Below are 15,839 nucleotides of genomic sequence, written 5' to 3' on the forward strand. Positions count from 1 at the left end.
GCTGGACTTCCTGAGTACGGCATCTTGGACAGGGAAGAACCTAAACAGCCTTACCTGGTAGCCCTGGAAAGTTGGCCAGATTTAGCAAATAAAAATACCAGGACACTCAGTTAAATCTGAATTTCAGATATATAGTGAATAATTTTTTAGTCTAAGTATGGCACATAATTATGCCCCATGCAATATTTGGGATATACTTATATTGAAATTCAAATTTAACTGAAATTCAAATTTAACTGGGTTTTTTATCTAGCAAACCTAGGCCCTGGCCACTTCTGTCCCTAAGCCTCCTCTTTTGACCTTACTCTATTCTTAGGGAGCCCAGCAATTACCCCAGGAAAGAAGAGAGGAAGACAGAGTTACACAGTCAATGAGACAGAAAAGGTCAGATAAATAGAAACATAGGATGAGAGGGAAAAAGTGACATGGAGCGAGAGAGAAAAAGACACAGAGAGGTAACAAAGAATGAGAGACAAAAAGCACACACAGAGAACAAGAAGGGCAGAGTTGGGAAAGCGGGCTTTCCCCGAGCGACCCCGCCCCTCCTCCTGCCCCCAGGCCTCACCTTGGAGTAGGTGGCCCCATTGATGACCTCTCCTTTCCGCAACCAGATGATGGAGGCTGCAGGCTTGGCGTTGTCTGCGTGGCAGGTGAGGTTGAGGGGGTCCCCGGCCCGCAGGCTGATGACAGGCCCTCCCAGGATGACCGGGTCATCAGGTGGCACTGCGGGAGTGGCGGAGTGGGGAGAGGAGTAGAGAGGTCAGACTGAGGGCACTCCTCCCCTCCCGCAAGGCTGGTGGGCTGGGCTGGGTGGATTTTATGGAGCTGATGACAAACAATAATTATCATACTTTAATAAAATGTATAATCCCCTTGTATTATAACAATAATAGCAAAAACAGCAATAATCCCTGACATATGCACTGCATGTTTATTTGCTGCCGATGTTCATGCCATCATCTCATCCGAGGCTCACAATGAGCCTGTGAGGGGACAGGGCAGGCATCATTAGCTCCGTTTCACAGATCAGAGGGGGAAGCAAAGCTCCGCTGCCAAGGTAATATCTGTACTTTCTTTCTTTTTAACTTCTCTTTCTCTTTTTTTTAAACAAGCACTGTCACATCTGTTGTCTGATTTAATCCTTACAACAGTCTTGCAAGGTAAATATTATTACCCCAATTACATAGATCTGGAAATCGAGGCTAAGCAGGATTAAGTGACTTGCTCAAGGTCGCTGGGGAATGGGCACCAGAGCCAGGGCCTCTGACACCTGCAGCTCACGGCCAGTCCCCTGCCCTTGCAGGGGCAGGGAGCAGGGGGCAGGCAACCTTGCAAGGCTGTGACAGTGTTTCAGAGGGCTGTGCGACCCTTGGCACCTCCTGGGATCTTGATTCTCCCAGAATGGCTCCAACTGCCTCATCCCAGAGTTAGGATGAATCTCTGCTGCCCACTTCTCCCGCGGCATTTCACAGAGGGGTGATCAGAGACTCGTGGCTCCTGAGAGATGGGACGTGCCGACGCGGGGAAGATGTCTCTGCAGCGGCTGCATCTCTTACCCAGCCCAGCACAGGGCCCAGTCCCTGGCGGACACTCCATAAACATTTGCCAAGTCCACTGGAGTCAACCCCTTTGATCCCCTTGACGACCCTGGGATAGAGGATGGGCACTTATGATGATAGATGACCTTCACCTGGAGGAGAGGCCCAGAGAAGTTTAATGACTGGCCTAAGGTCACAGAGGCTCTTCTGATGTTCGTGCTTAGGGACACATGGGGGGTCTCAGGCCTCTGGGGCTCCCGCCTCTCCTCCTTGGACAAACGGACAAACCGCAGAAGGGGAAGGGCTCCCTGGAGACCACCTGGGAAGTCCCTGGGCTTCTTCCCCCAACCCCCTCCCCGGCCCCTCAGGGATGGGCTGGGTCAGTCAGTTCTGAGGCTTGAGGAGGGCTGAGCTGCATGTTTGCTGAGCGAATGGATGAAGGGGAAATCAGCTGATGATGGGTTGGGGTCTTAGCACAAAAGGCCTGTTTTGCCCAGTTGCCAGAGAAAGTCCTTGCTTTCATCCAGGCCCCGTGCAAGCTTCTGCCCTGTGGGATCAGGGAAGACGGACAGACAGTGGTGCCAGGCCGGTCCTGACCCAGCGGCTGTGCCTTCCACCCTCTGCCCCCTAGGGCCTCCTGCCCACAACCTGCCTGGCTTACCTCCCCTTCCCAGGGCCTTCCCGCATCTGCTGCTCTCCTAGTGCACCCAGGAGATTCCAGGAGGCTGTGGGGCCAGGTAAACACCCAAAGCAGCACCTTCAGCTTGCGGCTGTGCCCGCTTCCTTCCTGGCCTGGAGGAGGCCTGGTTCAGAACTACAGCCCAGTGAGTGCCAACCCCCAAGTTTCTATTTAATGAGGAAAAACAAACCCTCGGGGCTTCCAAGATTCTATCAGCAGCCCCGGAACTCCACCGGAGATCCTGGCCCAGAGAGGCAGTTGGCCTCATCCAACCCTGCCCAGCCTCCCCAGGGGGCTCTGGGCTCAGGCAGATGTTGGTTGTGGGCTGGCCGATCAGGACAATCCCCCCCACCCCCGCCCACCCCAACTCCCTCATTAGTGCCAGAGGCTCCTTGGTGCTGGTGTGGCCAGAGAGCAAAAGGGAGGCTAATGAGCGCTTTCCACAAATGGGGGGTGGGTGTGACAGTTGCTGATGAGGGGAATTTTAGCTCTATGCAATGCTGGGCCCCTTCCAGCAGGGACGGCTGGGGCTGGGGCTTTTGCCCCCCTTTATTCTGTGGTGGCAGCTTTCTCTCCAGTAGGTGTCCAGGATGGAGGCGCTCTGGCTGAGCCTGAGAGCCAGAGAAGTTGGAAAGAACCATTCGAAGCTCCAAGAATAGAAGAAACACCAGGCCATCCTGTCTCCGGGACTCCCCAGTGAAGAGCCAGGGGGTGTGGTCTTGCGGAAAGTGCCCTAAATCAGAAGGTGAATTGGGGCAGGTTGTCCCTCCTCCTGGTTTTATATCCCCAGACACAAAATATGAAAGGACAACAGGAGATCTGGACAGTTCCTTCTGGCGCTGACATTTCTTGGGTCTGAGACAGTGGTTTCCAACCTTGTCTGCATAGTACAAGACTCTGGGGGAGATCTTAAAAATCCTGTTGGCAGGCCACACCCTAACCAACTAAATTCCAATCTCCGGAGGTGGACCCTAAGCATGGGGAGGGCTCCACTGCGTGAGCAGGTTTGAGAACCAACTGTCTCTGGGCCTTTGCTCAGGCGCATATCACACTGTGATCACAGCGTAGAGCTCGAGGAGGTCTTTCTAAAAACCAAATACAGTGAGGGGCCAAGCTTCCTTCTTGCTGTTCTAGTCCTGTGTTTTGGAATATCGGATTAGAGGGAGCGCAGGGGAGGGGAGAGAGGAGTGGGACGCTGCTTCGTGAGTACCCAGGCGTGTGCGCACACTCACACACACAAACATCCATCCTCAGAATGGGTCCTGATTATATCTTCCTAAATAAGTGGTTATCATGCGGTTATTCATGTAGCTATGCATTATTGATTGGCCTTCGCCTCGCTGCACACCAGATGGGGTAGGAGGGGGTGCGGATGGGGCTGGGGTGTGCAGGGTGGGAGTGGGTGAGGGGGGGAGGATGTTTGGGGGCCAGGAGGCTGAATCGAAATCAACAGTCGCTCTTGGCAGCTGTAGCCCGGATGGAAGGGGGCAACTCATTACCTCTCCATTCAGACCGGGCCCAGAGCTGGGGCTGCCGGCTGTGGGGTGGGGGGGAGGCGCGAGCCGCCGGAGCCTGGAGATGCATTATTCATACATCGCCCTCACAGGATTGGTTATTATCCTGAACCACTATGGAGTTTGGTCTCCTAATTTTTAATCACAGGGAAGGTGGAAGCGTTAGCCTTTTGTGATTAATCTGCAGATAAAAATAGTTGACTGTTTTGGTGTTGTGCTGGTTGTCAGTCAAGAGGAAATGCATTAACTGTTGGGTGACTGAGGCCCGAGGAAGCCCTGAGTGCACCCCAGGCAGAGCCGGGCCCCAGAGCCGGACATCGGCCGGGAGGCCACAACTCTGCCTCAGACGGGGGCCCGCTCCTCGGGCGCTGCTTGCCGAAGGGACGCGTGGTGCCAATTACTGCCCCACAGTTGTGGGGGTGCTGGGTCCTTGCGGTTTGCTCGCCTGTCATGCAGAATTCCGGTGGGCAGCTGGGGGGCTCCCCTCCTGCTCTGCGCTGCAGACCGTGCCATGCACGTGGGTGTGCAACTCGGGGCACCCATTTCTCCCCGCGTGGGAGGGGCCCTTGACGACTTTTCTCGGAGCTCTGCTGCCAAGGGCGAGGGGACTTGAGTGGCCAGCTGAGGTCGGGAGACTGAGTCGAGTTGCGCATTGACGGAGAAGGAAACTGAGGCCAGAGAGCACAAGCACTGCCCGAAGTTACCAGAAAGTGAGGGCAAAAAAGGATGGGGATGGGCTTGGGAGGCGTGTCCTGGCTCCACCAGGGAGGCAAAGCTTTCGTCTGTTTTATGTACTTGAGGTTCTTTACACCCTCTTAGGAAATAAGGGGTTCTGTGGGGGAAAAGCTGATGTAGCCCCACCCGGTCCCACCGCTATCTCTAAGAACGGGTCCCATGGTCAGAAGGCCTTGAGCTTCTGAACTAGAGCATACACTGGGGTGACCATCTGACTGTCCTCCCACAGGACACCGGCTGGACAGAGGGCGAAGTGGAGCTGGGGTCGGAGGGTTTCTGCCCTGTTCTGGAATTGCTCACTGGAAGCCTGCCCAGTGACCATACAGTGTCAAGCTCATTTGACTCAGTGGTCTTGGTGTGCTCGGTTGGCCAACCTTGCCAGAACAGGCTGGGAAAATTCCCCTGGTGCCCGGCCAAGGGCAGCACTGTGGGGGCTTCCTCCAGAATCCAGCGGGTCACCTAAGTGGGCCCCTGGCCAGGCTTCCGGGGTTCCTCAGAGGCTCTGTCAGCCCAAAGGGTTGGTTTCCACAGAAGGCCGATGGGGCACATCAGCCGACAAAGGCCAGCAGCAGGGATCTGGAGGGTCGTGCTGCCTGGTGGCTGTTGGAGAAGAGCAGGAGGTCAGCCAGGCCACCTTCCTGCCCCCGACGGCACAGCAGAGCACCTCACAGACACTGAGCTCTTTGGAGGGCACTCCTGGGTCTCCATCTCACACACAGTGCATTCTCCATAAGTGGTCTATTAGAAACACAACCCACTTGTGTCCTGGCTCTGTTTCGACCCTGCCAGGGGCTCGCACTCTACCTAGAATGTAGTTCGGACTCCTCTCTGTTGCCTACACTTCTTCAGCCCTGGGCTGCCTCTGTGACTGACCTCCCCCACCCTCAACCACCGTGCCCTGCCCACCGCCTTTCTGTTTGCCGAACAAGCCAAGCTCACCCCCTGGCCCAGACCTGGCCCTGGCTCTTCTCCGCCTGGAATCTCTATTCTGTATCCTTGTCCTGCCAGCTTCTTCCTGTCAAGGAGGGTGCAGCTGAAATATCACGTCCTCAGCGAGGCCTGGCCACCCTGTAGACCAGCTCCCCCTCCATTCCTCTCTGCGAGCTCCCCCCACTTCATTTTCTTTCTCACCGGGTTCATTTATTGTTTGTCCCCCCTTATTACAAAAGAGGCTTCCTGACCACAGAGTAAGACCTTGTCTGTCCTGGTCATTGCAGAATTTCTGTGTCTGGATCAGTGCCTGGTGTATAGTAGGAGCTCAAGCATTTGTTGAGTAAATAAACCGAAGATGGCTGGGTTGGGGGGCTCTGTCGTGGGCATTGATGTCTGGGGTCAGCACTTTTTACTGTGTGTGTGTGTGTGTGTGTGTGTATGTGCACGTGTGTGGTGGGGGTAGAGGTGGGGGTGGTGGATGAGTGAGTGTTGGGGGGCAGGCTCAGCCCCCCCTGCGACAGCAGTGCATAAACTCTATGGTGTGACGCTGGGGGACTGGTTGCTTCCTGCCATTTCTGGAGAGGGCAGCCTGGGCTGGGCGGGCTTGGGGGTGAGAGTGGGGGTGGTTCTCAGCCTGTTTTCGAGATAGCACCATTCCTGCTGGTGGGGGAGGGAGCCCAGCCCAGTTCGTCTGGCTCACAGGCTGGTGAGAAGGCTGCAGGCTGAGCACGGTGACAGACCAGAGACACTTGGCGGACGGCAGGAAGAGGTTGGCTGCTGACACTGCTCTTCCTTGTTTTTAGGTATCGGTGTTCAGCCCCAGGCCCCAGGGACCTGGCTGGGGTGCAGAGTGGGCTTAGTTCGTGCTGGGAGTGCCAACGCTGACCCCACGGAGGGACGACCCCCCGGGCCTCCAGGCTGCCCTTAACCAGCACATCCCTGGCTCTAGCTTCAGGCCTGCAGGCCAGCCAGCACTCAGCATTCCCTCCATCCTTCCCTTCTTCCCGCCGTTCAGCCTCCTTCCATGTCACCACCATGAGCATATAGTGGTTGAAGAATACCAAACACGGCCTGCCCTCTGGGAGCTGATGGGGAGACATTTATGACTCAAAGCACGTGCCCAGGATGCACCTGCAGCATCTGCATCACTGGGGAGCTTGCTTCGAAATGCAGACACTTGGTCTCTACCCCAGGACCATTCCGAATTGGAATCGGCATTGAAAAAAGACCCTGGATAATTTGTGTGCACATCAGTGTGAGGAGCACTGCTCTGGAGGGCTCCTAGAATAATTACAAACTGATGAGTGGTTTGAAGGAGAAGCTCATTGGACAATGAGAGCACACAGGAGGCCTTTGTTCCTTTGTTGGCACCCAGCTCCCTCCGAGATTTCCTGGGACTTAAGTCAGAGAGAGGGTGTACGCTGCTTGCTGGAAACTGGGATTGACGTCAGAGCTCAGCATGAACATGTTCTACAGCAGGTTGTTTCCTTTGCCCAGGGCATTTCTTGAACTTGGAATGCGGGAGTTCTCATTCCCTGTCTTATCTGGGGTTACTCTGACCCAGCCTTCAAGACACCGCTAAGGGGTTGTCCGGTCCCTGAGGAATCTCCTGCTTTGTCTATGAGCCCGTAGCATCCTGGGCATCCTTCTGTCTCCGTAGCTAACCTAGTCTATGGAAGTGATCTGCAGATGCTTGTCTCTCCCCTAGACTGCAACCTCACCCATCCTGGATCCCTATCACCTGGCCTAGCACCTGCCTCACAGGGGATACCCCAGATACGTTTGCTGAGCTGAACCTGGCTTGAGTCCATTACTTTACAAGCTGCATGACGGCAGCCAAGTTACCTAATCTGACAGTCCCCGTCCTCTTATTTGGAAAGTGGGGTAATAAAGATACCTGCAGGATGATTATGAAAATTACTTTTATGATACGAAGAATGCAGAAAGAGCGCTTTGTAAAGGTTTATGCAAATATTGGTTATTGTGTCCAATTTTTAAGAACAATATTAAGTTTGGGTGCTATGTGAAAGACACTGTGCCAAAGGCCCTCTTTTTTTATCCTCATTATCCTTCGAAACAGGTACTATTGGGATCTCCATATTGTAGAGAAGGATACAGGTTCAGAGAGGGCAAATAACTTGGCTAAGGCAACACAGCAGATAAGTGATACAGTTGGAATTTAGATCCTGGTTTGTTTGACCCTAAAACATTATCCACTAGAGTCAGCCTATAGACCTACCCGGGAAGCTGCAGTAACCTTTCAGAGCCCTTTCCGCCAACCCTCCTGCCCTCATCATGGTCCTATATCCCCATGCTGATGCAGGACAGGCTCTGCCTCTGCCTGTGGGCTCCCCGCCCCAACCCAGTTTCAGAGGGCTCTCAGAAGCATAGGCTTGGCTTGCAGTTGGTGCTTGAGAGGGGTCGGCTAGAGAGTGGATGAATGATTTTTGCTGTTCAGATCCACTCACTGCTCACTTTTGTCATTGTGCCCTGTTGTCAGGTTGTGGTCCATGGGTAACCCCAGCCTCCTGTTTCCTCACTCCTGGTGATGCGCCACCTCATGGCCAAAGCACAGAACCTCAGATTATCGACACAGGACTGCGGATGCGTGGGTTTTTGCAGGACTGCTTCTCAGTGCGAGTTCAACTTTCATTTAGAAAATTTGTACTGAGCATCCACTAGGTGCTAGGCCCAGTGTGAAGCACTGGTGATTCAGAGCTCCTGACCTAGTGGAGAGCCAGACAGTAAACGTAAATGAATACGTAACATAATGTTGGGTTGATAGAATATAATGATGATAAGTACTGAGAAGAAAATGAGACCAGGTGGGGAATAGCTAGATCCTAAATTGGCCTCTGGGATTCTCTTCTGGATTTCTCCTGTCCTTCCTGGATGTTACTTTCTGTCTTTTTCCCACCCTTAATTGTTGGTCTTGCTGTCTGTGGAGAAGCACATCACTGTGTACGGACAAATCCCCCAAATGCATAGTCCCCACTTTGGGGAATGGCACCACCATTTAATTAGCGAAGCCAGAAATCTGCAAGTCTTTCTGGATTCTACTCTCCTTCATCCTGCATTGCTAACCGTCCTGCTGAGTTCTCTGAAATACCTTTCACATCTGTTTCTCCCTTTCCATTCCCCACAGTCTTCCTGGCTCAGTCCCTCAGCATTTCTTGCTTGGATTATAATACCTAACCCCTCTCCCCATGCTCCACACCATCCCCAGAGTGATCTTTATAAATGTCTGGTCATTCACCCTATTCGCCCGTCCATTCACTTGCCATTTGCTGAATATCTAGCACTCCTTTGTTTAAAATCACTCAAAGAGGGGCGTCTAGGTGGCTCAGTCGGTTAAGGGTCTGACTTCAGCTCAGGTCATGATTGCAGGGTCCTGGGATCAAGCCCTAAGTCGGGCTCTCGTCTCAGTGGGGAGCCTGCTTCTCCCTCTCCCTCTGCTGGTCCCCCTGCTTGTGCTCTCTCTCTCTTTGTCAGATAAATAAATAAAAATCTAAAACAACAACAACAACACACATTCAAAGGTCCCCTACTGTCAACTGGACAAAGTCTGAACTTCTTGGCTCCTGCCCACCTCTCCAGCCTCATTTTCCACCCCTTTTTAACTCAAATTCCTCTTGTGGATAAGAATGACCTGCAATTCTTGGAATAAGTCACTCTTCTCCAATTGTCCCTCTGCCTTTGTTTGGCTAACTTGAAGGTCAAGCAGTTTGGGTTCAAATCCTGGGTCCCTTATTTTTTATTTTTATTTTTTAAAGATTTTATTTATTTATTTGACAGAGAGAGAGACAGCGAGAGAGAGAACACAAGCAGGGGGAGTGGGAGAGGGAGAAGCAGGCTCCCCACTGAGCAGGGAGCCCGATGCGGGGCCCGATCCCACGATGCTGGGATCATGACCTGAGCCGAAGGCAGACGCTTAACAGACTGAGCCACCCAGGCACCACCGGGTCCCTTATTTATAAGCTTGTGGCCCTGGGCAAGTTGCTTAGCCTCTCTGGGCTTCAGTTTTCTCATCTGTAAAATAGGGAATATCATAAAACCAGATTCACTGTGTAGTTGCCAGGATCAAGTGAGATGCAGTGTGGCATAGAACTTTATAAACCATCTAATGTTGTATGGATGGGGTACATTGTTGGTTCTCCAAGCAGACGGGGCTTATTCTCTTGAAAGATGATGGGCAGAGTGCTTGGGGCTTAGAAGTCTGGTGCTCTGTCCCCTTGGGAAAGTAGAGGTCACCAGGCGCTGGCTAAGGATCCTGATGCCCCCCCGCAGGGTGATCCCATTCTGCTCTGCCTGGCTTGGCTTCTCCTCCCTCCTGTCCCCCCACATTCTGTGGCCATGAAGGTGAAGCCATTACTGCTAACTGGTTACCAAGGCATGGATGAGCCCAGCTGACCCCATGTGGTGCAGAGATGAGCCATCTCAGCTGAGCTCAGCCACACTGCTGACTCACTAAATCCTGAAGTTTGGGGTGGTTGGTTGCACAGAGGAAGCTAACTGATATACTCAGTTAGCGACTGTCTGGCTTGCTCCTATAAGACTGTCCAAATTAGACCTTGTCTCTCCAGCCACTTCTCTCATGCTTTAGTTGGACTGGTCCATTCACCTCTCTATGACATGCTTTTGCTTGTGAAGCTCCCTCTGGAAGGAGATGTCCCTACCCTTGAGTCTTAACTGGCTGTAATCCCAACCTCCCTCCAATCAGCTCAAAGGCTACCTTTGCCTTGTTAACTCTTGGTCATTTTCGAAGGCTCGGGTTATCGTCATCTCCTTTAGGAAGTCCCCTCCTGACTTTCTAGGGCCATATGCCACCTCCATGAGCCATGGCTGTTGGCCGCCCCAATAGCTGTGAGGTCCTTGAGGTCAGTCCTTATTAGGTTCTTTTTTCCATCCCTGTGTTTAGTATCCAGCCCATAGTGAGAGCTCGGTCAATACTTGTTGACTGGTGGGACATCTGGGTGACTAGGCAGTTAAGAGTCTGCCTTTGACCCAGGTCATCATCTCAGGGTCCTGGGATCGAGCCCCACATCAGACTCTCTGGTCAGCCGGGAGTCTGCTTCTCCCTCTGCCTCTCCCCCCCGCTTATGCTTGCTGTCTCTCTCTCTCTCTCACTCTCTCAAATAAATAAATAAAATATTAAAAAAAAAACTTATTGACTGGTGCCTTGCCTGACCTGGCTGTGTTGGAAGCAAATTTCCCCCTTTTCACTAGCGCTGTGCTTTACCTTCTACGCCGGTGCTCACTGCAGTCTGCATTACATTTCTTTGTGGACCTATTTCAGGCTCCCTACCGCTCCAGAGTAGGAGTCTTGACACCCTGTGCATTTTCCCTACCACCTAGCACATAACCTTGGACACCATAATAAGAAAACAATAAAAATAATGGGTAATAGCTGATGCTGATTGATATAGGGCTTACAATCCTTCCAGAACTTACAGTACTTCTAGAACTCTTCTGGTAATTTAGATGTAATCATTCAAACCTTACAACAACCCTGCATAAGGTAGATACAATTATTATGCATATTTTAGGAATGTGCAAACTGAGGCGCCAGCTCCTATCAGAGGTCCCCTGACTCCAGTGACCTGCAAAGGCTCAGGACACTGGGAAGACCACCTCTCCCTTGGGGCTCCTGATGGGCAGGGGATAAGAAGGGAGACAGAGTGCTTGGCTCGGCTCCTGGCCCCCAGGTCTTGGCTGCATGACTGGGGGCAAACCGCTTAATTCTCTTTGCAAGATATTGTCTCTGTCACAGATACTATAGTATCTGTTTCATTGGGCCATCGTGCTGATTAAATGAGTTAATACAAGTGCCTTGTTTCAAAGCTTGGCACGGTGGTAAGAACACAGTACTGCTAGCTCATGGTATTGTCATTGTTCAATAAGGATGTCCACATGGAAGCAGAGAGCAGAATATTGCACAGGAAACAGCTGGTTTCAATCCCTTGTTCTGTACTTGCTCTGTGCCCCCAGCCTCAGCCTCCCTAGATGTCGTGGTCAGCACCTTGCCTCCTGGCGAAACCACAGTGATGAGGAGGTGGTTAGAGGCCAAGAGGCCCACGGAGACAGATGGGATGGGCAGGGGACCGTCTAGGAGGAGGGGACTACCGTGATGGGGTAAGGGCAAGGGAGACAGATGCTGGCTGGGGCCGAGTCAAACCAAGTCACTTGTTTCCCCCTCAAATTAGGAAGGGTGAGCCTTCTGTTGATTTCAAATTAAACCCTGCAAGAAGGTCTGAGCTATCTCATCAGTGAGGGGCTATTTGCAAGGAGACGGATGTTTCATTAATACTGAGCAGAAAAATGTCCCAGGATGTAATAAGAGCAGAGGGAGGGAAGGCTGGTGGGGAGGGGGAGGGCACACAGAGGCGTGTGTGTGTGTGTGTGTGTCTGTGCGCGCGTCTATGACTGTGTGTGAGCATGTGCGTGCATGTCCACAGGACTGCCTGGCACTGGGTGGTGGTGGCTGATGTGTGACCGGTGAGGGGAAGGCAAGCCAAGGGTGTGGGTATCCTTCTTGGGCCACCTGGGATGTGGGTCGTCCTGCCACAGAAGGGACTTGCTCCTTCCCCAGCTCACAGGGCAAGGTGAGCCCCCCTTCTCCATGTGTTTGCAGGAAACATGGGCGTCTGGCTGCCTCCCCGGGTCTGGCAAAGTTCTCCAGCTACTTCTGACCTTGACTTGATGTTGGGGTTCACTTGTCACCATGGCTGGGTCTGGGGGAGAAACCTATCATGGTGGCATGAGCTGCGATTTCCATGTTTAAACCTCACAGTAACCTCATGCTGTGGGGCCTCGAGTATCCTTATTGTACAGATGGGAAAACTGAGGCACAGAGGCCAATTCACTTGGCACCAGTTATGCCCACACACAAGTGGGGGAGCCAGGAATCCGGCTCAGGCCCCTGCGAGTCCAGTGGCCCACTCCTAAGCTCAGTGCTGTGTGGCTGCTTGTGAATGAGCACTCTCTGTGTCTCCTGTCCCTTTCTTAGCTCCAAGGCAGCCATCCTGACCCAGCAAAAGGCTGGTGGGACTAAGGAGCGTCCAAGTTGGTCCCATAAATAGAAAGCAGAACTGATATGGTTGGTTTTGCTATGGACTTCCATCTGGCAAATCAACCTTCTCGAGGGGCTGTGCGGCTTTCGCTAAGGAGGGAAATGAGGCCGGGAGGAAACCTCCCTTACCAGGACCTGGAGCCTCAGAAGTAATTCTAGAAATAGAGGGGCGCTGGAGAAAGGGTCATCTCATTAAGGGATTTACAGAATTAACAGAAGAAATTCCAATAATTGGCTTTTAAAATGGGAGATTCGGAACGCCGCTTTGGCATGATGAAAACGTGCCTGGTGTTCCACGTCGCCGTTGGTTGGGTCAGCCATGGGAAGGCTGGGGGAGGAGACGAGAAGTGACAGGGACAGAGAAGTCCAGGGAGGGGGACAAACAGGGAGAGACAGGCAAAGAGCAAAAGAGACAGAACCAAGACGTGCAAGACACCTGCTCAGGAAAGAGATGAAAGCGAGGAGAGAAAATACGCGGTCCCTCGCAACTGAGGCCGGTGCAACCAGATGGCAGTGTGCCGAGCAAGGAGAAAAGTGCTTTCTTTAGGCCTCTTGTCACAAAAATTCATTCCAAGGAATCCCAGAAAACCATGAAATATACCTTTCAACTTTATGCAAATTTACCAAATCCGCTATTTGCCAGAATCCTAAGAGGAAAAAGTCAAAGTCTTTTGTTCTGATCGGAGCCTGTTTTGAAGACGCACAAGCCTCTAAGTCTGAAAAAGGGCAACGCTTTTAGAATTCATTATAAAAAGGTGTTTTAATGCTCAACTATAGTTTTAGCATTATGGATGTTTTTTGAAATCTCCTATCTTGCTCGTTTTTTCACCGAGAGAGACCACGTTTCTCCTCTGAAGTTGCTGAGCGTTGCATTTCATTTTCTATAGAGGGGGTACATTTTATGGATGACTGTTCACAATCTTTTGGGATGCTGCCATGAAGACATAAAAAGTCTGTTGCCTCTTTGTGACTCCAGGCCATCGCTCGGAGAAATTGGGCTGTGTGCAGCTTGTGGGGGGGGCTTGGGGGGAGGGGGCTTTTGTGGGTTGGGGTCCTGCAAGCCCACTCTGAGATAGAGATCTGAGGACGTTTAGTGCAGAGTCCTCTCCGGACCAGCCCCTGATGGGAGCAAAGGAGGCAAGATTGGCCAGAGGGGCCATCTGAACAGTGATGGCAGCACCATGAAGGTCTCAGCAGATCCTACGGGAGCTGGGGCTCTGGGATGGCCCTTAGGGTTGTCCTCTTCTGGGACACTGGGCAGGCCTTATACTCTTGGGGGCCGGTCATTGGAAGGGGGCTCCCTCCCTTTAGCCACAGGTGAGCCCCAGAGAGGGACTCAGCAGAGCCAGCCATCTCTGACATTCTGGCAGCTAGGGAATGAGTCCTCCTGCCCTCTTGTCTAGAAGTGGGAAGAGGCATCTGGCTGGTCCATCATGGTGTCCACTGCAGGGGTGGTACTTATAGGAGGGGGGGCATGGCCTCTTCTCCGAGTGTCTCCTTTTTCCCATCACTATTGAGGTGGGGGTAGGGGGTGGTTTTGGCACCAGAGTGCTCTGTATCAGAACACAGCCCCTCAGGAGAAGAGCTTGGGTAGTTGGCACAGAGGAGATGATGATCCCTCTTGTGTGCTCTGGTTCACCAGGGCAGGGAGGGACTTCTCATCTGACTGATTATCCCCACAGCCAGTGCTTGCTAGTGTCTGGGGCCACCCAACCCTTGCATCTCCAGCTCCAGGGGAGCAACGTGTGTGGGGTGAGGAAAGAGCACAGTCTTTGCTCTCACACGGAGCTGGGAACTGTGTGACAGGGTGACCTTGGACAAGTTTCTAAACCTTCCCGAGCTCCAGCTTCCTCATTTGTAAAGTGGAGCTAAATGGGCCTCGCATAGTGCAGGACTGAAGGAGAGAATGTTCGAACAGAGCTGGGACGTAGCAGGTGCTCATAGTGGTAACCGTGAGTCAGTTCTGCAAGAAGGTGAACGGTGTCGAGAAGGCCCACAGCTTTCTCTCCTGTTAAATGGGTTGTTCCCGTGAGTCAAGGCAGAGGGTCAAGAAAGCTCAATCAAATATATGATTTGCAAATATTTTCTCCCATTCTGTAAGTTGCCTTCTCATTTTGTTGATGGTTTCCTTCGCTATGTAGTCCCACTTAATGTGTTTTGGCTTTTGTTACTTGTGTTTTTGTGTCATACCGAGGAAACCACTGTCAAGACAATGGTAAGGAGCTTTTCCCCTGTGTTTTCTTCTAGGAGTTTTAGGGTTTCAAGTCTTGTGTTTAAGTATTTAATCCATTTTGAGTTCATTTTCGTGAGTGGCGTAAATGAGGGTCCAATTTCATTTTTCTGCCTGTGTTTATCCAGTTTTCCCAACATCACTTACTGAAAAGACTGTCCTTTCCCCATTGAGTTTCCTTGGCTCCCTTGTAAAGTACCAGTTGACCGTATATGCACGGTTTATTTCTGGGCTCTCTATTCTGTTCCATGATCTATGTATGTAGTTTTATACCAGGACCATACTGTTTTGATTACTACAGCTTTGGAGTATAGTTTGAAATTAGGAAGTATGATGTCTCTGGCTATCTTCTTTCTCAGGATTACTCTAGCTATTTGGGGCCTTTTGTGGTTCCATGTAAATATTAGGATTTCCTTCTTTCTCATGCTGAGTAATATTCCACTGTATATAGGTCACATTTTCTTTATCCTGTCCTCCTTTGGCAGACACTTAAGTTGTTTCCATGTCTTGGCTGTTGTGAGTAATGCTGCAATGAACACGAGAGTACAGATATCTCTGTGAGATCCTGATTGAAATTCCTTTGGATATATACCCAGAAGTGGAATTGCTGGATTGTACAGTAGCTCTATTTTTAATTTTTTGAGGAAACTCCATGCTGTTTTTCAGAGTGGTTGCACCAGTTTGCATTCCCACCAACAGTGCACGATGGTTCTTTTCTCCACACCCGTGTCAACACTTGTTATCTCTTGTCTTTTGGATGACAGCCATTCTAACTGGCGTGAGGGCATATCTCATGGTGGTTTTGGTTCGCATTTCCCTGATGATTAGTGATGTTGAGCACATTTTCCCATGCCCGTTGGCCATCTGTATGCTTGTTTCAGTAAGCTCCACACCTAGCATGGAGCCCAGCACGGGGCTTGAACTCATGACCCTGAACTGAGACCAAGAGTCGGTCCCTTAACCAAATGACCCACCCAGGCGCCTCTGTATGTCTTCTTTAGAAAGCTATCTATTCAGGTTCTCTGCCCATTAAAAAATTTTTTTTGCTATTGAGTTGTATGAATTCTTCATATGTTTTAGATACAGAGAAAGATTACATATATATATATATATATATATATATATATATATATATATATAT

General features: G+C 51.4%; 1 protein-coding gene and 1 long non-coding RNA gene across 2 annotated transcripts in view; one reads left to right on the top strand and one right to left on the bottom strand.

Moving 5' to 3' along the window:
• Positions 1-15,839, bottom strand: part of KIRREL3 (kirre like nephrin family adhesion molecule 3) — a 123,108-nt gene that overhangs the window by 39,954 nt on the left and 67,315 nt on the right. Inside the window, exon 5 of the mRNA XM_035009443.1 lies at positions 566-723. Within this exon, the coding sequence (XP_034865334.1) occupies positions 566-723 (158 nt within the window). The remainder of the gene's footprint in view (positions 1-565; positions 724-15,839) is intronic.
• Positions 968-2,924, top strand: LOC118013387. The gene is made up of 3 exons (XR_004680002.1): positions 968-1,057; positions 2,170-2,275; positions 2,796-2,924. It is a non-coding gene; the product is annotated as an uncharacterized LOC118013387 (long non-coding RNA).

Source organism: Mirounga leonina, unplaced genomic scaffold (genome assembly GCF_011800145.1).
Source record: "Mirounga leonina isolate KUSES-001 unplaced genomic scaffold, KU_Mleo_1.0 Mir_153, whole genome shotgun sequence".
Taxonomy (NCBI): Eukaryota; Metazoa; Chordata; class Mammalia; order Carnivora; family Phocidae; genus Mirounga; species Mirounga leonina.